Below are 26,656 nucleotides of genomic sequence, written 5' to 3'. Positions count from 1 at the left end.
GATTTTTTTTTTGTATGATGAGTCACTGGAAAAATAACATTAATACTATACAATTTGATTCACTACTCATAAGAAATAAAAATGCTGAATCAGGAGGAAGGCCTCTTCATTCGCTCATGTAGTTTTGCTTCTCTACAGTGGTACTGTAAACTACTTTGTAAAAGACAGTTATGTTTGTAAGGAAAGAAAAACTGATTCAACTGTCAGTGTTCTAAAATAGTGGGACAATCATCTACAACCCTAGAGAAAATTCTTGAACTCTTATCAGACAAATGGAAGTGTTAGTCAATGGATTCACAGTATATATGTCTATAAGCATCATTGTCTTTGGGTCACGCTTTTCAGTGGGGGAACTGAGAAGGTACTTTGCAGAGCAGAGTTCTACTACAGTAATGTCACTGAAAATTAAAGGAATATCTTGCACCCACACTGGATAAAAGGAAGAGGAAACTATGGATTAGAGCCCACCAGCTAATGCCCTCCCTTTTCCGTTTAAGCAGAGTTTTTATGAAATGGAGTATCCAGACTCTCCATGTCAATGACAGCCATCTCTAGGAATTTAAAGGTAAGTGTGGCTTTCATTTACTACAGTTTTCTTCCACAAATCAAAACCAAAAAACACACAATCGAACCAGAAGTTTTTTCTTTTTCCCCTCCCCTGTTTTTAATAGTTTCGGGCTTACCACAGGAGTAAAAAACTGTATGTGAACTAACTTATGCCAAACAGATGATCTGCTTAAAGCATTAAAAGGCTCTCAAGCAGTTTCATCACATCACTGGTTTTTGTATTGGTGTCTTCATGAGCAGAAGTGCTTCACACTGGCAGTATCATATTCATAATGTCCTTTTGAGGGTTTTGTTCTTAGTTTTTGTTGCTCCAACTTCTGCTAATTTTCAATTGAACTCTCGTAAAAACAAGTTATATTTTATTCTGATAGTTGCAGGTAATTCTCACTTAAGAGAAAAATGACTTTAAATAAAGAGCAAGACACATCTCAACAACAATAAAAACTAGAGCCAACCCAACCTTATCTCAGTAAAACATCTAACTGTGACATTGCAGAATACCCATGCTTAGGCAATACTCTGACACAGAATTACATAAATTAGTTCTTTGCTTTTTGTAGACTTTTTTCCCCCTACAAAAACAATCAAAAACCTGTTCACTCTTTAAGCAGTGGCCTTTAGATGTAATGATCACAAAAATAATAAAATTTTCCATATGGTGAGTTATTTAAAAGTACTTCTCTTATCTTCTACATTCAGCTACTCCAATGAACCTGCCTTTTATTTCACTAGTTTATATACAAGTACTGTATATATCATGGTAATTCTGAATGCAGAAGTTTACAATGGCTTTGAGAAACCTGACTTCTGGAAACTTCCAGGCTAGCAGGTTGAGGTGTTCATTAACCAGTAAACACATTGGGATGCTAGAAAAGAAGAAAGTATGATGACACTTCTGGTATAAATGATTTGTAAAGTAACTAAAGAATTCTTTAAAGAATACTATAGTCTCTTTCTATTTTAATTTGTGTCTCAGTCTGAGGAGACTGGAATGTTTGCTAAAGAGGGTGAGTTATGAGATAGACCAAACTCCTCTCTCTCAGCAATTGTAAATTCAAAATTAAGGGGCTTTAATCTAGGAAGTGTGGAAAAAACCAGAAGAAATAACAACCCTTTATTAAAAGATATATGTATGTTGGCAAAAACAGTAACAGAACACAAAAAAACTAGACAGTAGTACTAGAAAAAAAAGTCTGAACGAACACTTCTCTGTCCTTTAGCGCAGTCCTAATCGTGGCCTGCAGGGGGCGCTGTTGGGTCGCTGGAGGTGCAGGGCCTGCAGTTCTTGTTGTTCCCAGATGACGGTGTTCCAAGGCTCTGCCCTTCTCTCCCAGCAAGCACAGACCTCTCCGATGAAAACCCAGTAGGTCCCGGCTGGAGTCACGAGGCAGCGTGCGAGCCGACCGAGTCCAGTGGTCCGGCCTCACCAGGACGAAAAGCCAGAAAGAAAAACTTCCTGCCCTTCTCTCCAAATGCCCACACGCAGATCCCCTTCTCCATCCCTGAGAGCGAACTCCACAGTCTGCGCTCCCCTCTGTCCGGGCAGCCGGCTCCCCAAATCTCCAAAACCTTCCCCCCCCTCACTCCAGCATTCGATGGGCCATTAGCCAGGAATGCAGTCTGGCCAGCCATTTCTCTTGTAAGGCTAATTGATTCCCTTCCCCCTTCCCTATTTGAACTCTGTTTCTCTTACAAGGAAGCAGGGAAAGAAAAATTCCTCTCTCAGATTTATAACCTATAACAATTTGTTATAAGAATTGCACCACAAATTTTATTTAGCTTCTTCTAAGATCGTTGTGATTCAAAGAGCTATCCAAGTAAAATTACATGGGAGGCACAGTCTGTGAAAGCTACCAGACATTTCAAGCACTGTGCCTCAGTTTTGTTCTCCACTGAGATTTTAAAGCTCATTCTGTTCATTTATTGTAGAGTTTAAATGAGATTTTTGAACCTGTAACATACATTTTACTTTAACTTATTTAGACTAGCTTTCAGTTTAACATTTCATTAATTCTTTATTCTAGTAAAATCTAAGTAACATCAAGGAAACCTTTGTATAGTCATATTATCACCAAAAACCTGTTCATTACTTCCATAGCTACTATTTGCAATACAATCACTATATAAACCTCAGTTTAAAAAAAAAAAAAAAAAAAGAAAGAAACCAATCAAAAAAACAAAACCAAAAACTCCACCAAAAACCCAGACACAGAAACCCCCCTTTTTCTTGTTCCCCTTCAGCCCATTAACCTTTTAGCAATTAGGATCTTTGTTGCAGCCAATGTGGCCTATGGACCCTGGGGGCCAAAGGCGGGCGACGCAGTTTTGTTACAAGCCATGAGAGACTTTAAAGATACTCATATTCATTCCCAAGGAATTTCCAGTTTCCTCACAGACTCGTATTTATGCAATGGTAAATTGCAGAATTGGTTTTCCATTATACAAATCCAATGAAAATCAAGAAAGGCTGCTGTTTTCTTTCTTCAGAACTGTAAATTTAAATTGCTGTAATTTTAATGAAATTTGGCCTGAGCCTAAAAAATTATTAAATGTTCCATAGTCATTCCCAGTGCTTTTCAAAAACATCTAATAGAGTTGCTAACATATATGGAACTGATCATGGAAGTCCTTTGACATTTCTGCTGGATCCTATCACAACTTCTGCTACCTCTACAGAATTCACTGGGAAGATGATAAACTAACAAGTCCTCTAGCTTTCCTCAGTTTTCATAACTGAAACTTTTCCTGAAGGGTTTTTGATTTGTTGGAGTCAAAGGGGAAATAAAGGGGAAAGAAAAGTCCTGTTAAAGTACTCCTGCTAGGAAAAGAATCTACAAAGAGTGGACACCACTTTCTCAGTGAAATTCAGAGATTCAGTGAGGTTACATACATGGTGGTAAGTGTACACAGCAAAATATTTTTTTCATATAATTGAACAAAAGTGAAGTGATTAATTCACACTAAGTGAATTAGCAAATCAAGGAGGTCAGATGCTCTCTAATTCCATTGCCTCCAACCAAATGCTATTTCATAAGACTCTCGTATTTAATTTTTCCTGGTATTGCTTTTTAATTACCAGTTCAATTCTTTGTATTGAAGTATTCAACATTTTGTGCAAGAATGTAATTACCTTGACCAATAAAGATGAATTATAACCCAAACATCCTCTGGAGCATTTGTAACTTCATTTACATACTGCTTTCTACAGCTTTCTCTTAGTTCCCCATACTTTTGCCTCCTCTGAAGATATTTCCATTCTTGCAAGTCTTGTTGCCTAATTAAAAACTAAAACTAAAAATAAGCATATTTGGAACATTTAAAGTGCATTTTAAAATAATATCCAGTGCATCTCAATTACTTTAAAAATTGAACAACCCTTTAGCTTAAGGTCTTCTAACACAATTTCACACCTTAGAAAGTTTTCTATGCCAATCTTTATTCAATAATATGACATTAAAATACATTTTCTTAATTAATCAGTATCAGATTTGGGAAACTTGAGTAATAAGTTGCACAAGCATTTATCATTTGAGAAAAAGCCAGAAAATATTAAAGCAGGTACTAATTGTTTGTATGATCCTGAAAATGAGATTAGTTTAGGGAGGAATTACAGTATATATACTAATATTTACCAATTTTAAAATAATTCATGAAAACCGAAATGTAAAAACAGTAGATGGCAGTCTTCATCTGTAAAAATACTTGCAAGGTAGAAAAGGAAAATACCTTACTGAAATCTGTTGAACTAAAAGCAGCTCTTAATTTTACTAACTGAAAGCCACTGCAAAGTGGCTTTTCAAAAAAAAAAAGTTAAATAATACATGCACAATGTTATTATACTCTAGCAACAATACAAGATAGTTTAAGTTTACAACTTCCACATAACTGTGAATTATTATCTTCCTGTGAGAATACAGCACTAGATACAGAGTGTTAGCACTAGAACTGTTTTGGTCATTTCAAAAACTCAAAAGCAGTAAGTAAAGGTAGAATCTAAACAGAGGAAATGTTTTGATGAAGTTAGCTTTTTTATTCTGTGTAAACTGTCACTAACTGTATTGTATGTTTAATTCAGAATCCTTTAAAAAAAAAAGTGAAAATAATAAAAATTAAAACATAATTATTGTACAATATTCAAGTTATAAAAAGTATTATTGAAAATATTCCCACTTTTCAAAATTTGTTATACTACTGGCATGTATATTTAATTTTACTTGCCCTGTGCTTCTTTCTGTGAGTGTAAAACCATTTCTTCAATTTCATCTTTCAGTTTTTCTTTTGGAGGAAGAATTCCAAAATATTTCAATATATCATTCCATTCAGTATCTTTATTTGGACCCTGTTTTAATAGTACAAAGCAAAATTAAATCAACAAATGATTCTTGTGTGCCTTTTTAAAAATTAAAACCAGTCATTTTTGCTTTGGATGTACTGAAGGTGGAACAAAAGGGATCCATTACTTTAAGGCTGCAACACCTTCATGGACCATTCTCTATCATGAATTTTTATTTGTCATTTTTCACTTAAGAACTGAAAACAGCAAGAACTACTAAAAATAAGGTATTGACACTGTGAATAAATGTGTAAAAGCATACCTAGAATCATACCTTTGTTTTAAATCGATTATTAATATTAATGTGTTAACATAATACACCATGTTTATAACACTGGACTTCTGTGGTAATTTTAATTCAACAGTTAAGATAAAGGAACTGCATGCTTTTCATAAGACTGCATTTCTACTGAAATTATCACATTAAAAGACTCTTTATTTTAACGAAGCTGCTGTTGGAATGGTAGAATAGCAACACTTGGGAGGCCTCAAATATGAATTGGAAGTAGTAAAGCAGATTTTAAAATAGATTGCTAATCAAAAAGTATGGTATTTTTGGCCCTGAAATAATGACTTATTTGAAAAGCCTCCATAAATAAATAACTAAATAAATTTGAATAACATAAATATTTGGTGATATACATAATTCCATAATAATGCAGCATAAATCGAACAAAAAGTACATTACAAAAATTTTACCTGAGGAAACATCCAGGATTTTTATTGGATTATTACCGTGCCCATGAGTACTGCACTGGCCTTTTCAACTGACAGCTGCTTCATTTTTATTCAACAAGGCTCTTGTACAGAATTTAGCATGAGTATAATGCAACCAATTCTAATGAAGATCAAATACTACACATGCCTCAAGGATTTTCACAAAGGTAAAAAAAATTGCTTTGCAATTTAGATGAAAAAATACTTGTGGAATTCACAAAGAGAGTAAATAGAATCATGCTATCGCTCACAAGGAAGTTCAAAACAGTGGGTTTGCAAGAAGCCTCTGATCTCTGCCAGTTTCTCTGGCATGAGGGAGGAAGCAAAGCTTGGCAGGATTTGAAGTGGAAAGGAAGTGGCAGCAGCTCACGACAGTTCTTCCAACACTCCTATTGCATTGGCTTAGGAGACTGCAGGCAAGGGTACTGCTACCAACATGCACTACTAATGCAGCACTCTGGCCTTGCAAACTTCTAGAGCCTTATTGCTAAGATAAAGAAGAGATTTCACATCTGAATAATTTATTCCTTCTGCAAATCTCCGATATCCTGATGTTGAACTGCTCCTCTGTAAATAGTTACAATAGGTGGAAAATTATTTTCTGTAACTTTCTACCTCTAAGAAGGTGGTTATTTCATCTCCAAATGATATTTCAAATATACTCACAAACTGACTTTATCCACATATAAAAAATATAAGAATTAAGAATAATGTTTTCTCTTTCTTTGATTGGAAAGTAATTGATACAATCCACTGGGAAAAAATTAAAGGAGAAGCTCCATAAATGAGTTAGATGGTCACTAATGGGTCTGTAGTAGGAAAAACCCAAAGATTTTGCTACAGTGTTATTCCTCAGGGTTTACTTACACAAAAGCGTCTTACACTCAGTCTTACTGCAAGTTTTCAATCCTTCACCAAAGCAGAATTTTGACTTAGGTACAGCCAGGCTATCAAAAAAATCCACATAACTAGGAATACTCCTCCAAGGTAACTACAGAAGAAACACAGGTGATAGACAGGCACTTTGGCCTCCAAATTAGTGTTTAGTGTATGATTGCCTGATTTAAGACAGAATCAGATTTGCCCGCTTCATAGAATGCAAATCCTTTCCCATAGCAGGATTATGAAGAACAAGGTATTAAAAAACATAACAAAAATCATCATCATAACTGGACAAATAACTTCAAAACCACACAGCAAAAAGGACTAATGAAATGGAATTGGAATGTAGGTAACCCAGAAGATAAGCTCTGACCATTTTTTTGCCAGGAAATATTTTTAATATTTTGACATCTTGTGTTTTTCTGTATATCTAGGTCCAACATAAAATCTTTCCATACTATTTTACTTCAATGGTGCGTTTTATACTATACCTATTTAATGCTTGCAACATTCAATACGTTTGTGCAACCAGTTCTATATTGGACATTTTCTAGATGCTGTTACATCTACAAAATATAAAAGAAAAAAAAATTTTATCAAGAACCCTAGATGACAGTAAATGTAACAGAAACCAGTATCTGATAAATCTGAACTCCTGCCTCAAGGAAGAGAAGGTCAGAAACTAGCAAACCTTTAACAATTTTTTTAACAATTTGAATCAAATCAATATTTAAAACGTTGATGAAATAAATGAAAATATGTGTCAAAAGCTTCTCAAGATATTTGATGGTAGGAGTGTAAAGGAGCCAAGCAGTAGCAAAAACGATCCAACATAAATTGGTTTCAGAGTATGAAGCTACATCACTGAAACAGCATTACTTTACCAGCAGGGCACAAGCCCAAGAGAAAACCCTTTTCATAACATGTCTGACTGCTGCCAGTGATGATGTTAATCACCACCAGCTGGTGAACCACACCCTGGATAACATCAATCCTTACATGTAAATAACACTTCTAATAAATTTAATTTGCAGTTCTTTTTTTCTGGCTAATGACATGAAACAAATTCTCAATGATGTTTTTAAAATATGAACACCTACGACCGTTCAGCTAACAAATTGTAGCGTTTTATTATTCTTACAGGGCAGCAATGATAGTTAATTCTTAACGGTTAGAAACGTAGAGTTTCCTGATGTCTCGGCACAAGGAAACCCACAGAAGCTTCTCTCCCACCTGTCATTTTTCAGGACCCCATAAGGGCTGGGAAGGTTATGCAGGACCAGAGCAGCAGCCCCAGCTCTCCCTGCCCTGCAGGGCTCTGCGGAGCCTTGTGGCAGGCTTGGCCATGCTGAGGGAACCTTCCCTTCCCAGCAGTTGCCTTTGCTCCAGACCGCTCTCTGGTTGCCCCAGCAGCACGATGTGGTGCTTCAGGGCCCAGTAATGCCCCCTACCACCCACTTGAAATCTCCCCCGTTTCCTTGACATCGCTGACCCAACTCCCTCATTGCCCTCAGCCTCAGCTGCTGCCTCCCCCGGCCAGCTCAGTGCTGGGGTGATGCTCTGTGCCCACCTGCATGGCCAGCCCTGGCACTGCTGGCCCTCACGGATGCTGCTGGCCTGACCCTGTGGTGGCAGGACAGTGGCAGTAGGGCAGCCCTGTCCACTTGGCCCATCCTTCACGGGTTGCTGCTGAGAAAACACATCCCATTTGAAACAATTCCAGAAGAAAGGAATAAAATGTCAAAGGGTGGCACTCTCAGGTGGTTTGGTGTGACCAAAGGTGGCCACCACACTCCCTGCCCTGCCCTCAGTTGTGGGCTGCTCATGCCCTGCCTGTTGGAGTGGGAGCTGTCAGCTGTGTGGTGTAAGGCACTTGCGGGAAAAACTTCAAACAAATAGCCTAATCTAGTACAATACATTATGAAACACAATTTTGTGGCAGGCCTCACATTAGTTCTGAGCAGGGGTCAGGTAACTAGATCCTCAGTTCACATATAATGGTGCCAGTTCAACTGGAGGCACAGCAAACAGCAGTGCAAAAATGAGTGATCAAGAAAAGGTCTTCTCAACTTGGCTTACACCTCTGAGGCCATCATTTTCCCAGCTACCTTCTGAAGTTTTGCTGCTCATCCAAAATTGCAGAAGCAGGAGTTATAATGGTGAGGTCAATTCAAGCCATGACCAGTCAATACAATATTAAAAACTTTAGTCTGCTTCTACATTGAATCACAGAATGGTTTGAGTTGGAAGGGACCATGAAGATCATCCCATTCTGAATGATTAGTTACTTTCAACATAAATACAACCTCAACATCATGTTTTAACACAACTGTGGTGTGAAAATAAACTCAGAGAGAGAAGCTGGGAAGATTGTGAGGCTGACTTGTTTTTCTTAGCAGAGTTTCTTTAAGTCTACATTGAAAGCAGTTGAATTTTCAAGTGAATCCTAATCCCAGTTGCAATTAAATCTTCTTCTGAATGAGAACCAGAGTGCATCTGTGTTCTTAATAGCTAAAAAAATGATGCCATTATATTTTGGTTGAATTAAAGTCAAGATATTTCTTCAAAACATACAACTTATTCATGTTTCTTTTATTAAGGGAATAGAGAATCTCATCTTTTTTTCCAGTGAAACATTGTTAACCTTAAATCTTATTGGGGATTGTAAAACTCCTTTATCATCAATATAATTCCATAGATCACTTGCAGAGTACTGAACTTGACCCCGCAGACTGCCACAAGTCCATAGACTACAGCAAAGGAAGTACAGGGGGAGAAAACATCATCTTGAATATCAAACTACACTTTCTTTGGCCTGTCTAGATAAGCTATGATTTTAAAGACTGCACAAATCACATATTTGGAAAAAAAAATCAATTTTTTGTATTTGTGTTGCAAACATTCTTATTCAAACAACTCTCTAGCTGAGTGCTTTTATTTAGAAAGGAAAAATTATTTACTTAAGAGTGTTGGTAGAGGCAATGTCTGTTGCATACACACACTGACTTTTTACAGCTGAATTACATGTGGTTGTAAACATCATAACACTAGGAAACAAATAATTTTAATATGCTTTTAATATAATCAAGAAAGTAAAGAAACTTTTGAATCCTAAACAGAATCTAGTTTAAGAACATTTACATTCATTTGATTTTTAATTGTACATTAGTAACGAATAATTTTTGTAAGGAAAAGAGTATGTCCATGTACCCAGCATTCCTGCAGTATTAGCTCTAGGTGAGGAATCTAAAATCCTGAAAAATAAGAAAAAGCATTAGCTGTTGATTTAACACTAAGTATTTAAAATATGATAGAGGTATAAAATACATTAGAAAACATAGCATTATAATATTGGTCACTGATCTGTAAACACTGATCAGTGTTTACAGAGCCACTGTGCTGTCTACCCTCTTATATGGATCTGAATCACGGATCATCTACCGCCACCACCTGCGACTCCTAGAATGCTTCCATTAATGCTGCCTCCGTACAATCCTTAACATCCACTGGTCAGATTATGTGACTAACATGTCTGTTCTAGAACAAGCATCGAGGTCATGTTGCTGAGAACACAGCTGCGTTGGGCAGGACACATCTCAAGGATGAAGGACCACCGCCTCCCTAAGATCTTGCCACTGGCTGGTGAACTTGCCACTGGCTGCCGTAAGAGAGGAGCCCCGAAGAGAAGATACAAGGACTCCCTGAAGCAACATCTCAGCCTTGGCCATATTGATCAATATAACTGGTCTACTCTGGCCTCCAATCAGGAGATCTGGAGACACAGCATCTGTAACGCTGCTGATGCTTTTGAGAAAGCACGCAGGATCACTCGCGAGGAGAAAAGACAATGCAGAAAGAATCGTGTCTTGCAGAATATACCACCTAAGGAGTCTTTCTGCTGTGCCTTTTGCAACCGGTCATGCCTATCTCGTATTGGCCTTTTTAGCCACCAGCGCGCTTGTAACAAACGTGGGTAGAGACCTTCCCAAATCTTCGTTCGTGAAGCCCAGCCATGATGATGATGATGATAATATTGGTATTCTTTTTTATATCTCTCAAAATAGTTGAATGCTTTGAAATTAAACCCTGAAGTCTTTACTTAGTTTCAGTGCGAGTTTTATGTCTTTAAGATTAGGGGATTACCTCGAGGATGTCAGTTTACTTCTCAGTATGTATGTGACAAGTAGTTGGATCAGTTCTTTCTTACATATACTTATCATCATCATTAACTTTCCAAACTGTTTACAGTTCTTGCTGCCTGAAACACCTCTGTGTTTTCTGTTCTAGGAACTGAGTACCTACAGTTTCTATTCACTTCTGAAAATCAGTGTATTTAACACATCCGAGAGAATTTGTGGGTGGAAATCTAAGTTGACCCCACAGTTAAAAGCTTTCTGAGACTACTTCTCAACATAAATGTGGTGGTCTATATGTATAAAAATAAACTAACTTACATGTAAATCATGATTAAAAGTATTAAATAAATACCTCCTTAGCGAAAATCCACTGATCTCCTTCCATTACGTGGCTGAAAGAGAAATATTCAATAAGAGCTTTATAAAACTGACAGGATTTAGTAACAAAGCCCAGACAACTTAGTGTGTATAGAAATTGGCAAACTTCTCAGCTCTGTCAATGTGATCATCATCGAAGATACACCTGAGATAAGTTATTGTTTAAACTATATCTATCTCCAGAGGAGAATTATACAGTAAAATTTACTGCATATAGATTGAAGAATGAATTATACCTATTTTGTATGATTCTATAACTGGGAGAAAGCCATAAGAAGTCATTCTAGGAGATCATTATCCCTTATTCTTTTTTGCATTTTCTTAAAATGTGCTGATTGTTGTTATTATAACATTATAAGTGTATGTTTCTATTAACAAACAACTGTATGTCACTTTTTGGTTTTAGACTGTGTTCTTTAGCATAGGCAAAGACTTTCTCCATTTTCACTATGGTCATTTTCAGAAATATTTTGCACTACTGAGGGACTCGATACAATTTCTACTAAAGCTGATAAAAAATTTCTTAGTGAGCTTTATAAGGATTTTCCTTTTACACTGGAAGCTTGAATGCACCAATATTAGTATTACTCAAAACTTTGGCCTGTCTTAACAACTATAAAGATTCAAGTCCGATACATAAGAGATACAAATTTGTGCTCTTTTCATTAGAATCATAGAATCACTTAGGTTGCAAAAAAGACCTTTAATATCATTGAGTCCAACCCTAGCTCCATTCTTTTTAAAGCCATTAGCCACTTTCTCATTTAAGTAGAAAGAAATAGTAATCAAAATCAAGGGAACTATTATTAAGTCTGACTTGCCATCTTCTCAGTTTTGTCAAAATAAAGTAAAAAGGCAACATGGCATAAAAGATGAACACAATAGATTCAGTCTCATGAGAATTTCTGTATTTAATGTCTCACCTTACTGGTCAATATATAAGGAAAACGGCAAGGTCAGGCCTAATAGCTGTTTTAATACAGTGTGTAAGCATGGCACTGTATTTATATCATATGCAAATGCACCATGTTGAACAACACTTTAGAAAGATTGTCCAAGATGTCATATTTTCTAGAACTTTCTCTGAGAATTAAATACATAATAACCAATAACTTCTTAAGGTATAGCATGGTATCATGTATACACAAACCTAAAATTATTTTTAAAAATTCCTATTATGCCTTTATTTTAATCCAAGTAAAAGTCTGAAGCAGATCTTAAGTAGTCCTATACAGTGTAATGCTTTTCCTGAAAAAAGTTTCCTCAGTCACAGCAATTTTTCTGTAATTCAGTGGTTTCTCTACTTTTTTTTTTTTTTTTTTTTTGGTAGCTCATCACAAAATGAAAAGAAAAAAGTCAAACAAACCATACCCTGTAGAAGAAGTAGCCTCTGCTTTGAATCCCTCCAGGTCCTTGAAGTTCCTCCTGGAAAAAAAAGTATTTCAAATTATATCTACTGCTGTAAATTAATACATATAGACAGGTAGTTTATGTGCATTTTAAAAGTATTTCTTCAGTACTACAACACAGTCTTGCCCCTTAAGGAATGCTTTATGTGCATTTTTCCATGTCAGTAACAAAAAGTTCATGTTGTCGTGTAGAAACAGCAGAAAACATATGAATGGGGGCCAAATTCCACCTGAAGTTTTAGCTCAGTTCAGATTGCTTTAGAATGGTACTAGAAATGATGAGCAGCCTTTGCCTTTGACTTTCCAGGTTTCATTACCCAGACACAGCCACAGTGTCGTCATGGTGGTGGAGTCTCTACAGATAGAGTTGGCTTTTGCATCTTGCAGAAGGACAAGAGTGTAAAGTTTAAATATCAGAAATACTTGGGATCCTCCCAAGAATGAGACCCCAGAGTGTTCCCCGAGGTGTACCATTTCACACATCAACTCCTTCACACATTAACTCCCAAAGACCAGTGCTTATGATATCGTATCCTGTCTGTGCTGCACACATGGAGGAACAACTCTCTAGTGATCCATACAGCAAGGAGGGTAACAAATGATGGAAGAAAATAGAAATTCCATTTATATGTAACAAGTACAAGGAATGAAGTATCCAGTTGCTTTAATGAGACCTTCACAATTAGAGAACACCTAAGCTTAATGACAGTATTTTATTTGCTTCTGGTATCAGATACAAATGATGTGCCTGTCCTGCAGGTGGGGAGACAGGCCAATTGAGAAACAAAATAGTTCAAACCTTATGCTTACCAGAACACAAAATTTAGATGGCATTTATTCAGCAATGGTGGTATTTCTCAATTAAAAACTGGAGTCATATGTTCTCTCATATGATACCCAAATATCATAACCTGAGGTGTCATAGAAAGAAATCACTTTTATTATAATGCTGTGAGAAATGTGTGAAACAGGATGACTCCCATCATTTTCAAACAAAGGAGTAGATTCAGTCCAGGGAAGCTTTCAAAGGAAGTAGGGTTTAAACTATACGTAATTTTTGAGTCTTGATTTTAATTCTGACTTCAGTTCACCAGCTATAGCATTATACTCAGTTCCTTGCTGTATGTAAAAATCTGTATGATTTTTATTTATATTGTCCATCTCATTCCAGCATTAACAGGGTTTGAAATACCCATCTTGGATTTATAATCTGTTCACTACTTCACTACTATTGTTTTTTTATATTCCAAAAGGATAAAAATTTTTCTGTCAATGGAGCCTTGTCCATTGCCCTTGGAGTGTCTAACAGTATTTATATGTCATTCTTTTTCTACTTTTTCTATTCAAAATTGAAAATGGAAACAAAATAGACAGCTGTTGCAAGTTTAGGAAATTATCTAGAACATAAAAAGAATGAAGAGTACAATTACTCATGAGGAATTGTGATTTACGTTAATATATCACTCTCTGCTTACAGCCAGACACCTCTTAAACAAGTTTACATAGTGTTCCTGTTTGATTTCATGTCAGAAGTTTAGTATCAGAAAACAATTGAAGCTAAAAATTGGTCATTGTTGTAACACTTTCCTTTTAAACTTCCAAGGGTTTGGAAATGTTAAAAAATAAATACATGCTCTAGTATATATGTACACAGAAATATATGTATTCATGAAGATGTATGATTATTTAGGGTTTTATCTTAAAGCCTGCCCTCTAGAAGGTATGTTGCTCAGTCTCATAGATTGACTTGCCAGCAAAATGCTTGTCTCTTCTTTTTAGATCATATTCTATCAGGCAAGATGTACGTCAAGAGAAATCAAATCTGTGACAAAATCTTGTGTTGGTCCAAACTGGGAAGAATGAATTCAATAAGCAGGTTTCCTCCTTCACCCATCCACCTTTATAATTCCTCATCTAGTCAGGGAGAGAGGTGTAGTACGTTTATGTACATACAGCAGGTTCTGGTTTTCTTCCCAATATGAGGGGACAAAATGTCAGCAGCAAGACAACCCTTCCTGAAACACATTCCATGACACCAGTCAGGTAGTCCAATCAAAATATATGAGCAGAAAGGTCTACAACAACATTTTTAGAAGAGCTAGTGAATAACAAAGTGTGAGAGCACAAGCAGGTAGAATTTAAGTTTACATACGTCCACTTTGTATCTCTTCAGTCTTCTCTCATTAAGCTGAGGAACGAGTTGCAGTAAAGGATGCAGGACAGACGACTGAGAGGACATGAACACAGACACATGAACAACAATGAAATTGGGACTTGATGCAAAAAAAGTCTCTTCCCACAGTATTGGCTTATGGACCAAATATGCACCAAAAAAGGACCGAAGATGTCAATTGAGAAACTTTTTTTAACATTTTGACTTGACAACAAACAGGTACAAACATTTATACTATGGATGTGACTCACAGAGTGATGGAGGGAAAAGCCATGCATCCTCACCTTTACTAATTGAAAATTCAGAACCATTTTCATACTACTGCAATTATTCAGACTTTGAGCAGTTTTAGGAGTGGTATAGAGAGTATTTCCATACAGTATTTCTATTAACACTTCTATGATTATCTACTATGGAAGTTAGCAGCTTCAACTTAAATGGCAGCAAGAAAAATTATTTGGTTTTTGCTAGAGAACAGTGTACAGGAGGGATCTCTTCTCAAGTGACATTTGTAACCATGGAACTGGTTACTATATCGAAGCTCCAATCATGAAATTCCTTGTGTTCACAAGACTTTAAGCCTGGAGACAGCCTGGTCAAGCACAGTGGCATTGTGTGCAGCCTAAGTGCCCGCCCTGGCAAAACGCAACCATGTGGGCTTGTGGAGAGGTCCACAGTGAGAAATAAAGTAGAAAAACCCATGTTCCTTTAACTAATTTAGACCTTCAACTCATATAAACGTAATTTTAAAAAAAATGCATTTTTGATACAATACTTCTTAGAAAGTAATGCAATGAAAAGAATTGTAATACATGGAGTAACTGGTTACCAAAGTGCTACTGTACTTAATAGATAAAATAAGCTTGCCTATTTGGAGCCAATTTTGCATTGGTCTGCCTAAGGTAGGCAATATGGTATCATAGCATCTAAAAAAAGTAGAAGTCTGATGTGAATGAAGGAATTTAAGGATATCCCAGCCGGTCACTTCAGCTCTGTCTTGTAGCCAGTGGATAGAGGTTATAAAGCTAAGGAATGATGGATCCCACCTAAGTTAGTATCTCCGAGAACTGGACTAGAAAATAGTCAACTGAATAGCTAAACCAAAAGTGAGAAAGCAGTAATCTCTGGGAGCAGCAGCAAAGGTATTCAGGATAGTGATGAAGTGGGATGCAGTAACCCTTTAAGCAGGAGAAGCAGCAGAACTAGCTCATTTCACTGTGCCTTGATTACTGTTAAAGCCTCCAAAGCATCTCTATCATGAAAACACTGACCACAATATCAGCAATATCACTTTCTAGGAAATACACTACATATTTCTGAAGAAATGTAATGAACAGAGCAGAAAAGGACACTAAGATGTAAGAATGATTGCTAAGAAACAAGAAAATATGAATATGTTTAGCTTTCTCAAAATCCTATGGTGCATAGATGCAGAGTATGTTCACACTTTAAAAGCAAGAATGGATCACACATAGTTGAATTGTTGGTTTATGACAATACTTTTATAGCAACAATACTTGACTATGTTTTAAATCATATTTTTCATTCAAAATACAATCCAAAGTTTGAGTGAGGCAAATACTATTTTGCCTGCTACATATTTATAACATGTGCAAATGAATTAATGCAGTTTAATTAATAATTAATAAAAATGTATTAAGAGCTCTTAATAGTTATGGTCATATTCTCAGCTCCTGTAAGTCCACATTGTTTCACTGCATATGCTATGTTCCAATAGCAGAAAAAGCACTTCACCTCATTCTTAAAATCTGAAACTACAAGATTAAGATTCAGTTGGGATTCCACAAATGTTTGATCAGGTTTGTTAGGGTATGGGGTTTTTTCCACACCTGTACAGTATTGATGATCCTCTCCCATGTTATTAAAACACCTTCTGTATCTTAAACATGCAACTCCCAGTCCCGAGCTTTCTATACAGTTGGAGACACTACTGCAAAAAGGAACATTGCTTTGGTTTTATATACAAGCACACGTGTACTCACAAGGAGTACTTACCACGATGTCTGAGTTGCCCGAGTCATGAGTCTTAGAATAATGAAATAAGAACTGTTCAAAAAAATTAAAAATGGAAGTTTACTACAAAACAGGGCAAGGGTGTTATGATCTTCTTGCCAATTTTAGTGTGACCGTAAAGCATACATAGACATCTTACCCTTTTGGTGTTGTCTTTTTCATCTAAACCCTGTGGGAATAATTGGTAGAGAGGCTTTTATTTGTTAAAATAAAAACAGCAATGGACAATTTTAATTACATCATAAACTTTTCAGTACTGGATTGTGTCATAGGTTTATTTGTTCCAAAAATCGAAGCGGAAAATTTTCCTTTCCCCTGTCATGCTGTGAAAGAAGGTGTCGAACAAGGGAGGGGGAAGGGGTGATTGACTATACAAAAGAACTAGCTGGCAGACCTGCATTCCAGGCTGATAGCTTTCTCTAAGGCTGGAGGGGGTGTATTGGGGAGCAGTTTTTCTCCCCTCCTCTCTTTGGAAAGAGACACTTCACTTTCTGCCTTAACAGAAGCAAGCGGTGGGTGTGTGTGTGTGTTGGACAAGCTCAGAGGCTGTTTTGCTCTCAACCTGGTCATCTGGCTGCTCTCCGGCCTCGGCTTGCCTGCGCACTGCCCTGCCCCCAGCCCAAATCTGCTCAGAATTCATTGGAGAGTTTGTGCTCATCGACGAAAAAAGGGGAGCCCCGACCACAGCCAGCCGCAGACAGCGTGAGTTTAGTGCGAGGGAAACCGCCCTTCTTTCCCCCGTTCCCCTTCCCCTCCGTGGTGCGTGGAGCGGAAAAGCTCCATTTTCCCGCTTCTGCGCCGGAGCCCAACAGCGCCCTCGCCGACCAACACCGAGCACTGCAGGCTCTGCTCCTCCAGGGATCCAACAGCGCTCCTGCCAACCGGGATTAGAATCGCACCAGAGGACAGAAAAGTATCAAACTGTTTCCTTTCTGGAGGGGACTTTTAGGTACAGGATTATTGTTTATTTGTTTTTGTGTTTTTTTGTTGGTTTTGCCTGTATACATATATCCTTTAATAAAGGGTTGTTATTTCTTATTTTTTCTGTACTTCCTTGATTGGAGCCTCTTAATTTTGGATTTACAATTGCTGAGAGAGGGGAGTTTGGTCTACCTCATAACTCATCCTCCTTAGCAAAACACTTCAGTCTCCTTAAACTGAGACAGACTGGAACATCATTCTTCCTTGACATATTATATGTCCTTGTTTATTAATGAAACTAATCTTTTCAAACTCTGTAGACAGCACTGATCACTCTGCCCTAGAAGAGGTAGATGTACATCCCTAGACCCTAAGCAAATTTCTTCCTCCCCTGAGAGCTCATAATTTTTCTTATCTAGAGCAATAAAAACACCAAAAACCTTGTATCCAACCTGGAGATTATTTTCCAAACATTAATGTCTCCCTCTTACCTTTAATAGGTGTTAGATTCTGACACAGCATTTCAGAGCAAAACCTGATAGTATTACTTCCAGTGCTAAGTGACATTTCAGATACTGGGTCCTCAGAATTCATTCTAGACAATGGCACAGTGAGATCAGACTTCAGAAATGCTGATTAATCTTTTGTGTGTTTTACCTGTGGTTTTGGGAGAAATCCCATGACCAAAAAACAAAGTTCTTCCAGTGTGCTGGACACCTAATGCAAAGAAAACATGAAATTAGGTATCACACTTTCAATTCTACTGTGTATAACAAATAGTAAGACAAGTATAAAGTAACCTTTGTCTGACTCACCTGAGGCCCAGAATTTGTGGACAGGTAGGCAGAACATGCATCATCTATCTGTAAAAGTTCACACAGTCTTTTTTTAAGAAGTCAGATTAATAAAAAGAAGTTAAATACATATATTTTCATAAACAGTTCAGTACAGCTAAAGGCATGGCAAGCTTGTCTACTGTCAGACATCCTTATAGGTCCAACCATTAAATACTTTGCATTCAAAGGGGGTAAAAGGCCTTAACCACATAACTAAACCTCAACTTATACTTGTTTGATTGAATAAACATAAATATCTGTGTCCTTTATTCTCTTGACTGTAAGCTGCTCAGATTAAATCATATTTTAAATTATGATTGTTAATATATGGGATATGGACTATGAACTAAAATCTCTTCTGCAATATCTTTGGATTATACAAAACTGTGAAGACAATGACAAAGCTAAAGTGATTCAATGATCAGTTCTCAAACACAACTCTTTCAATTGGATTCCAGCATCCCTGCAGCTGTATGATGCACGCACCCCTTTAGTGATTATGATATGTGCCAGCACATCTTATGCATGCCAATCAATTTGTGTGAGTCAACAAGCAGCCAATATCTGGGGTTTGCACTGATTCCTATGGCAAATGAGGAGCACTTCTATCCCTGGAAGTGTTCAAGTCTAGCCTGGATGGGGCTTTGAGCAACCTGGTCTAATGAAAGGTGTCCCTGCCCATTGTAGAGGGGTTGGAACTAGATGATCTTTAAGGTCCCTTCCAACCCAAACCATCGTGTGTTGCATTCAGTTCAAAACAAATGTCCATTTAGCTCTACAACTTATCTCCATAAATGGCCAAATGTCAACACCTGGGAAAAGCCTAAGACAAGATCAGTGGTAAAGAAAAGCTCATGCTCTTCAACCACCAGCAATTTGTAATGCAAGCACTTTGAGTTGGAAGCAGGTCTTTGCAATAAAGGTCCATGAACCTCTGTGCCATGAATTTGACCAATGTCTCTCTGATCTACATTATACTTTCAGCATCCACAGTGTCCTGTGCCAACAGTTTCCTAAACATTGTGTGAAATACTACTATTGTTTGTCTTCATCAGTCTTTTCAAAGCTATCTTCATTCAATGCTGCCATGATCTTGTCTTGGAAGAAGTACTGCGTAAGTGATTCCTAGCTACCCTCTCCCTACTGTTCATAACCTTGTATTAATTACATCTTACTTCTTATTGTCTCTTTTCTGAGATGAAAGAATCCCATAATACTGAATAACTTTTAGTGGAGTTATTATTAGAGAAGGGATAAGAAATGGAATAAAGAGTATTTGAATTCACGGAGGTAATTTTGCCAATGCTGAAGGCTCAAAGTATTCTGTAAGGAAAAGAGAGGATCTCTGGCACTCATTATTAAACAGTTGCACAGTTTAATAATGATGGAAAAAAGCCGGTTAAATTTTTATTATATAACCTTAAAGTTGTATGAATAGTAACCTCCTTCAGTATGTGCTATTTTTTTTCCATTTAATATTTGATAATGTTAGATGCCAAAAATCTTGGCTGATTATCTTGTTCAAAGACTGCACAAAAAACATAAGTTTGTTTGGTTTATTTTAAATAGAGTAGACAATGCAATTGTTCTTACAATTTTATTATAGCTAAAAAGCCCTAAACGGCACTCTTTAACAATGAGAGCATTAAAAGAAAAAAGTAATAAAAAAAATATAAAATGCATATCTGAGTAATTCAAGATGAGATGATTCATTTCTCTAGAGACAATCTACGAGAAAGCATTAGCAGATATAGTGGGAAAACTAATAGCTCACAGAATTCCCTTTTCAAATAGGCTTTGTTGATAACACATCCTCTCCATTCTCTTTTCCCTTCAACTTGCCTATGTTTGTCTCTGGGTGTGTTAGTTCAGCTTCACTACTTTCAGAGTAAGAAAACATAGAGGGAGAAACCAGCCAATGAGATAAAACTAAGCTGAAGTCATTTGGAAGCCTATGTTAAAAGAAGTCTGTTTCTTAGCAAAAGGTTGTTTGTGTTTATTTTTTTATTTGTTTATTTGCTTGACTCAGAACTACCATATTTCAGTAGCAGATCAAGCCAGAGACTGTGTTCGACACAATATAAGGCAAGGTATCTCTCAGGTAAAACTTTCATGGACAAACCAAGGGTTAAGGAAAAGCCAGAGTTTCTGTTAATTCCTTTATTAAAAAAAAATAATATTTTCTATCTTTGATGCATCTTCTCTGTAATTTTCTCCCCTATTTCAGAAATGTGGCCTTAAGGCAGGGGATTACAAGTTATTTGGATTTGGTTAAATAACATAAAGAAACAAAAGGAACTCAGAGACAAGTAAAGAAACAAAATACTTAATTAGAAAGTTCTCATATTTATAAACTCAGAGTCATTCCTGGAAAATACTCAATTTATTTAAAGGTAGGTCTTCTCCTGAATGATCCACTAGTAAAGTAGCAAACAGGGAAGAATGATTATTTTCACTTTGAGAAACTCCAGTGAACTAGTATGAGTGTGTAATCAGTTGACTGAGAATATATAGCTATGTATCTAATTCTTTCTCCTTAGACCCTTTCCAGTCCTGCATAATTCTTGCTACAATGGTAACTTTTATATTGCTTCTATTATATAATTTTACAGAATTTAGTATCTTATGTCTACCATTTTCTTCACTGAAATCAAGAGGAACTTTGCTTTGTTTCCAGTCACCACAGGGACAAATCCTGTGTTACAGCTAGCAAATCTTATCAAGAAATGCAGAAATGTACAAAACAGCATTTTTAATTCAGAATGTAAGTAACTGATTTTCAAAAACTCCTTATAGTTATCAGGATCTTACTTCCCAAGAGACCATTTTTCCCCAGGAGATAAATATCACTACGGCTCATTCAAGTGCCAATATGTTGGATTTTGAGTCAGTACTTCCAATATGAACTATGGGGAGATGACAGTAAGGGTAATGCCTCCTGTAATGGTCTCAATAGGAAGAAATTTACTCTCTGCATCAGCAGCCCTGATGAGTCACTTGCTTTCTAATGTTATCAAAAGCTACTAAATTAAATGTCAACACAATAATTGAAGGTTACAGCAACACCAGGGCATGCAAGTTGCAGGCTAAACCCTCTCCACATGTTATGCCCTGCCACTCCATCTGTTCCAAAAGGGCGTAGAAGAGCCTGTATTAACGTATATGTCACATCTCAGAGTCGAAACAAATGTTCATTTCAGAGATTAGAGTGGAAGTTACAATGCCAACTGTTAGCAAAATGTTAGAGCGGCTAATTGGCACAGTATATTATCTTTCACCTTTACCTAGTAAATTGAGAGGTTAGGATAGGATTAAATAGTGTCCCAGCCCTGTGTGCAGAACAGAAGATGAAAGAGGTGAGACCAGGTGAGTTGAAACAATTCCTGCATATAACATACAAAACTACCAGGCAGGACCATGTGTTTCTTCCAGGAACAGTGGCTGCCTGGCCATTGACAGTTAAGTGACAACTGTTATCAAACATAGCTCTCCATTGAGACAAGACAGTCTTTTCTCAGAATGATATCTCAACACTCAGACCCAACATCCTCTTGAAGCAACTGTTAAGAATCTCTGGAAAATTAGGTATTTCACCTCTTGGCTGATGCCAAGATAGGAGACACACAGGACTGGAAGAAAATGAACCTGAACTCCATGCAAGAGAAATAGTGAGGTGTGACTGTAGCAAAGATGGGCACAGAAGAAACAGGAGTATACCACATGGTAGATGATGCTTACCTCTTTCCAAAGCTGCAAATCCTCATCTGACTCAAATGCTTGAGATGGCATCGGTGCACCTGGAAGCATAAACTGTGCTTAGCAATGCTGTCCAGTAAAAGGTCATTTGTATAAGTATCCTGTGTCAGAGATTTAAATAAAAACTCTAAACATGCTAGGATACCTAACACACTTACTAACTGCAAAGTCTGAGAGCTGCACAATCCAAGGAAGTCTGCTGCCCTGAGTGTTTTGGGATTTGTCCAGTAGTTTCTGCCTGCTGTATGTTAGCAACACAGCAGGACGCTTCTTCACAAGTTCACAGCAGAGACAGATGTATCTCAGTGTGTAAGTTGTTCAGGACTCACTGAGGGTCAGGCTAGCATTAGTCCATTCTCAGTGACAAGCAGAAGGCAAGAAAATTTGCATGGCAGCCCTTGCATGTTAAGACCTGCTCAGGAAAGCACATTCCAGTGCCTACAACTTTGCGCTTTCCAAAAACTCTGCTCACCTCCAGCACATGCAACGCAAGTTGAGAATCTGGATTCTACCTCTTGCCTTCTTGTATGCTACAACTAAATAATTAAACATGTACTATGTAACATACACTTGCATATGAAGAATACCCATGACATGAACAAGGTGTTTTTGAAAAGGTGATAGTACATGTGTAACTGGTATTATTTCCTCTATTTGACATATGTGATGTGAAAAAGTTTGGTCCCTTAGAAGATTAAATGTGTTATTAATTGCACAATGCTGCAGTGATGCTGTGCTTGGCTTGGGGCAGCTTTCTCCCTGTCTGTCCACCCAGGCTGCAGAACTGGAAGTCATTGTACCAGGGTTCCTTCCAACTCAGTGCCCACAATATCCCCCCTTACACTGCCAGATAAAATAACCATGTTGTATTTTTAACAGCAATGTATTGTTACAGTCTCTGTAAAAAATAGAAATAAGCATCACCGAATTGTGAGTATACTAGACACCACACAAGTATATCAGTGAGGTGTTGCAACTCCCCTGGGAGGGAGACTGGTGCTGGAGAGGGTCATGCTTTATCCGTACATGCCTAGCACCACAGGAAACACTACAAAGTTATCTAATTTATCCCCGTGCTCAAAGGTGCTGACCGTGAGCCATGCTTAAACTGTTTATACACTGTTCTTAAAAGACCTCAGATTAATAGAGATTTTATAACCTCCTAGGAAGTCTAAAACTATGTGTGGTCACATTTTTTTCAAGGTATTTAACTGAATTAAACAAAAGAAGAGGTGAAGGTAGACTTATCTAGAAAGGCCAGGCAAGGAGTGTGTGAATGCCCATCATGTTCGTTTGTTTTGTATGTACTCCTAATAACAATAATCACAACAGTAGTTAGTTTCAGGCATTAACAGATGGATTTCAAAATCATGGATTTCAACCACATGTTGGTACTGGCACAGACTTAAGGTGACTAATTATTCTGGATGTTTGCTTTCCCTTAAAAATAAGAATTAGACATGCTCTTAATTTCACACTATACAGAAGTGGAATATTTTTTTTAAATCTCCAAGACATTCACATAACAAGAAAACTGCTTTCCAGTTGTTTGTTTCATTTCAAGTAAAAATGCCAAATAAAGACACTACAGTTGTCTTACTTCATTTTCTACTCTTAAATTAGTGCATTCAAATTGAGGTATTGCCTGGGACTGGTATCCTGATTGCAAAGAGTGGAACTGGGTAACACTTCAAATTAGCACACCTTCCCCATCAAACCATTGCCTGCCTGTCTCTGAACACTCTTTCTGCCATTGCCTGGTTCCCAAGGCTTTTCAGGGGGAGCAGAAGAAATCCATTCACCTGTAAGTCTTAGGGCAGCAAGAAAGAAAGCCTGAATATTACAGCTTGCTTTTTTTCCCCCCCTCAACTCCTGCAGCAGAAACTTTTGGGTCAGAGGAGGGAAATTATTTCACCAGCTCTCAAGTTTTCTTAATCCTTCTCCACTTATTCAAAAACTCTTATTTCATATAGTCCCATCTGTTTTGTGCTCACACGTAGGACTGTGTTCCTCCAAGGGCTAAGCAGCATCCCTTCATCACCCTGTCCAGAACAGTGCTGCAGTCCCCACAGGACTTCATTCATTTCCACACATACACACACAGTGAAACATTAGGTTATTTTGCAATATACTCAAAATAACTATAGGGGGAAAAAAACCCAAACAAGATAGAAGAGAGTGCTATTGAGAAAAGCAATCCTATTCAAAAGGCATTGGAGGAGGAAATCCTCCTACAAAATCGACATTGTCCACAATACATTTACTCTTTCATCCTTCAATTCTGCCAACTTTTAAAATCTCAACTTCTTTCAAGGCAGTAGAATGTTAGATGCACAACCTAGACTCACATCTTACATCTTCTCATCCCTCCATTGCTCTCCCTAAACCAGCTCCTGGCAATCATTTGTGTAAGAAAAATAATGAAATACTATGCACCATTGCCCTTTGCTGCCCTCCTTTTCCTTTCCTCCCCTCTTCCACTTCTTCAGAATTTATTTTTAACATGATATTAAGTATACTGTACTTAGATTTCTTTAATTGTTGGTATTAAAAAATGCAACAAATCAGAACAAAAACTCACAATTAAAACAACCCACGCACATATAATACAAACAAAATGGAAATAATCCTTGCATAGCATTTTGTGACGTTACTTCACTAGGTGTTAGTAGTTAATCTGTCTGGGGTGGGAAAATACAATAAGAAAGAGAGTATGGTTTGTTAAGCAGCCCATCAGTCCTTTCACAAGCACTCCCTGACACAAAAGTAGCACCTTTTAGGATTTCTATTCCAATAAATATTGCTGCAGGTTGAACTAAGTGACTGCCAGAAGGTCCTAAATTTTCCTGCAATTCTGTGATACATCTTGTTTCTTTTCTTTTCTCACCTTTCAAATCAGAGTAAATGACATTTAAAATTAAACCGCTTTTAACAGAAGTCAATTCTCCAAGTTGCTGGAGTGCAGTTTTGGCCGGACAGAGTAATCCCACCGGAATATGCGAAGAAGCCTCCCAGACCAACCCCCGAAACTGCTCCCAGCAGCTGCAACCCTCCTGCGCATCCTTACACCCCCCCCCCCCCCCACCCCGGGGCACCCAGGCAGCGGCTCGCTCCGCACCCCCCGCAAGGCTGGCAGGCTGTGGGGGCAGCCCTCGCTCCTCAGATAATGTGCAGAGCTGGCAGAGCAGGAAGGGCTTACGAGGGGGATGCTCCTCACCTTTGCAATAAGACATCGAGGAGGCAAGGAGGAGGAAGAGGAGGAGAAGCGGGGATCCGGGCAGAGCCGCGCCGTCCCCTGCCTTCCTCAGGCTGCGCTGGGGGGTGGCCGCGGGGGGCTGATGGTGGCAGAGGTGTCCCATGCCCGCGGAGTGCCCGGCGCCGCCGCTCTGCCAGCAGCTCTTCTGGGCATGTCCTTGCTCCCTGCCCCAACTTTTTAAATCTCCCCGACACGTGGACGAGCCCCAGCCTGGCTCGGGGAGGGCTGCCCCGCGCCCTCCGGGACCGGCCCCGCTGCCGGGGCGTGACTCACCTCGCTCCGCTCCGCTCCGCCCCGGGGGTAGGTCCGCTGGGACCTCGGCTGGGGCGGTGGATGTCCCTGATTAGCACGGAGGGAAGGGGCTGGCCGGGCTCCAGGACTGTATTAAACTCCCTCCTTAAGAAAAATCCATGTTTTAGCCCCCCACCCCCTCCACCCCGAGCCTTGGCAGGAGCCGCGGTGGCCGGCGTGAAAGGTGCTGCTTCCCCTGCCGCGCCCGGGCGTTCGGAGTGATGAAATGAGTGTGGCAAAGGGGAGAGTTCAGGCACTGTCCCAGCCTGGTGTGGGAGAGAGAAGGGTTTGATGTAAAGTGGTGAAATAGGACACAGATTTGCCCACAACTAGCTGAACTTGGAGTAAAAACTCATGGATATTGCATGTGGGAGAAGCGGTTGGTGCCTGGGATATGGGGCTCTGAGGATGTTGCACCCCTCTGCCTTGGGACCAGCCGACTGGTCGCCGAGTTTTCTGAAGATTCCCCGGCTGTAGGGGTGTGACTGACTTCTGATTTTCCCTGTGCTTTAAGTATAAACGCAATGCCACACCACGAAACAGAACTCAGTGATGTGGTAATATTTAGCGATTAAAACCTAATACTGTGCTTAGCAAGGTATTTTACACTAAATGCGGCTGCAGACCTTGGTCCCAGGTGTTATTTATCCCTGTAGACAACAAAATCAACTATATTATAAGATATTCAAAAGTACACAGATCCCAAATCTGTTAAAAACTTGAGAAGCGTAGTCCAGACATCCCTGAAGCACAGCAAGTCCTGGCTTACCAAAGTGGCTACCAGCATCTGCCAGTGACTCCTGCTACCAGATCCGACAAATGATGCCCACTCCCAGCAGGATGCTCTGGCTAGTGCTAAACTGCTCCTCACACCCAGCCCAGCAGCAGGGTCTGACTTTGAGGAGTGGTGCATGTCTGACTGTCTTTGCTTCCTCACCATTTGCAACCCAGCAAGATCCTGTCCAGC

General features: G+C 38.5%; 2 protein-coding genes across 3 annotated transcripts; both read right to left on the bottom strand.

Annotated features, from left to right (window-relative positions):
* Positions 1-736: 736 nt before the first annotated feature.
* On the bottom strand, positions 737-4,912 carry PDCL2 (phosducin like 2; the record flags this gene model as incomplete). Its single annotated transcript, XM_027735946.2, is given in 5 exon segments — positions 737-864; positions 867-896; positions 1,315-1,433; positions 3,698-3,841; positions 4,782-4,912. Coding segments are annotated over 5 exon segments (552 nt in total), but the record flags the coding sequence as incomplete, so codon positions are not given.
* Positions 4,913-9,558: 4,646 nt separating this feature from the next.
* On the bottom strand, positions 9,559-25,564 carry NMU (neuromedin U). 2 transcript variants are annotated; one of them, XM_027735867.2, is made up of 10 exons: positions 25,360-25,562; positions 22,125-22,183; positions 18,366-18,413; positions 18,208-18,267; positions 16,769-16,798; positions 16,612-16,662; positions 14,575-14,649; positions 12,385-12,438; positions 10,988-11,027; positions 9,559-9,753 (listed from the first exon to the last, which is right to left on the bottom strand). In XM_027735867.2, the coding sequence occupies exons 1-9, from the start codon at positions 25,499-25,501 to the stop codon at positions 10,992-10,994; spliced, it is 555 nt and encodes a 184-aa protein (XP_027591668.1). In that variant the 5' UTR covers positions 25,502-25,562; the 3' UTR covers positions 9,559-9,753; positions 10,988-10,991. The 2 variants fall into 2 exon arrangements, with proteins under 2 accessions (XP_027591668.1, XP_027591669.1); XM_027735868.2 differs by lacking the exon at positions 14,575-14,649 and having other exon boundaries at positions 25,360-25,564.
* Positions 25,565-26,656: the final 1,092 nt, after the last annotated feature.

The sequence above is a fragment of the Pipra filicauda genome, unplaced genomic scaffold (assembly GCF_003945595.2).
Source record: "Pipra filicauda isolate LSUMZ 115617 unplaced genomic scaffold, ASM394559v2 scaffold140_size2443280_pilon, whole genome shotgun sequence".
NCBI classification, from domain to species: domain Eukaryota; kingdom Metazoa; phylum Chordata; class Aves; order Passeriformes; family Pipridae; genus Pipra; species Pipra filicauda.
The sequence above is the reverse complement of the archived record's forward strand: the minus strand, read 5'-3'. Positions and strand labels throughout refer to the sequence as shown.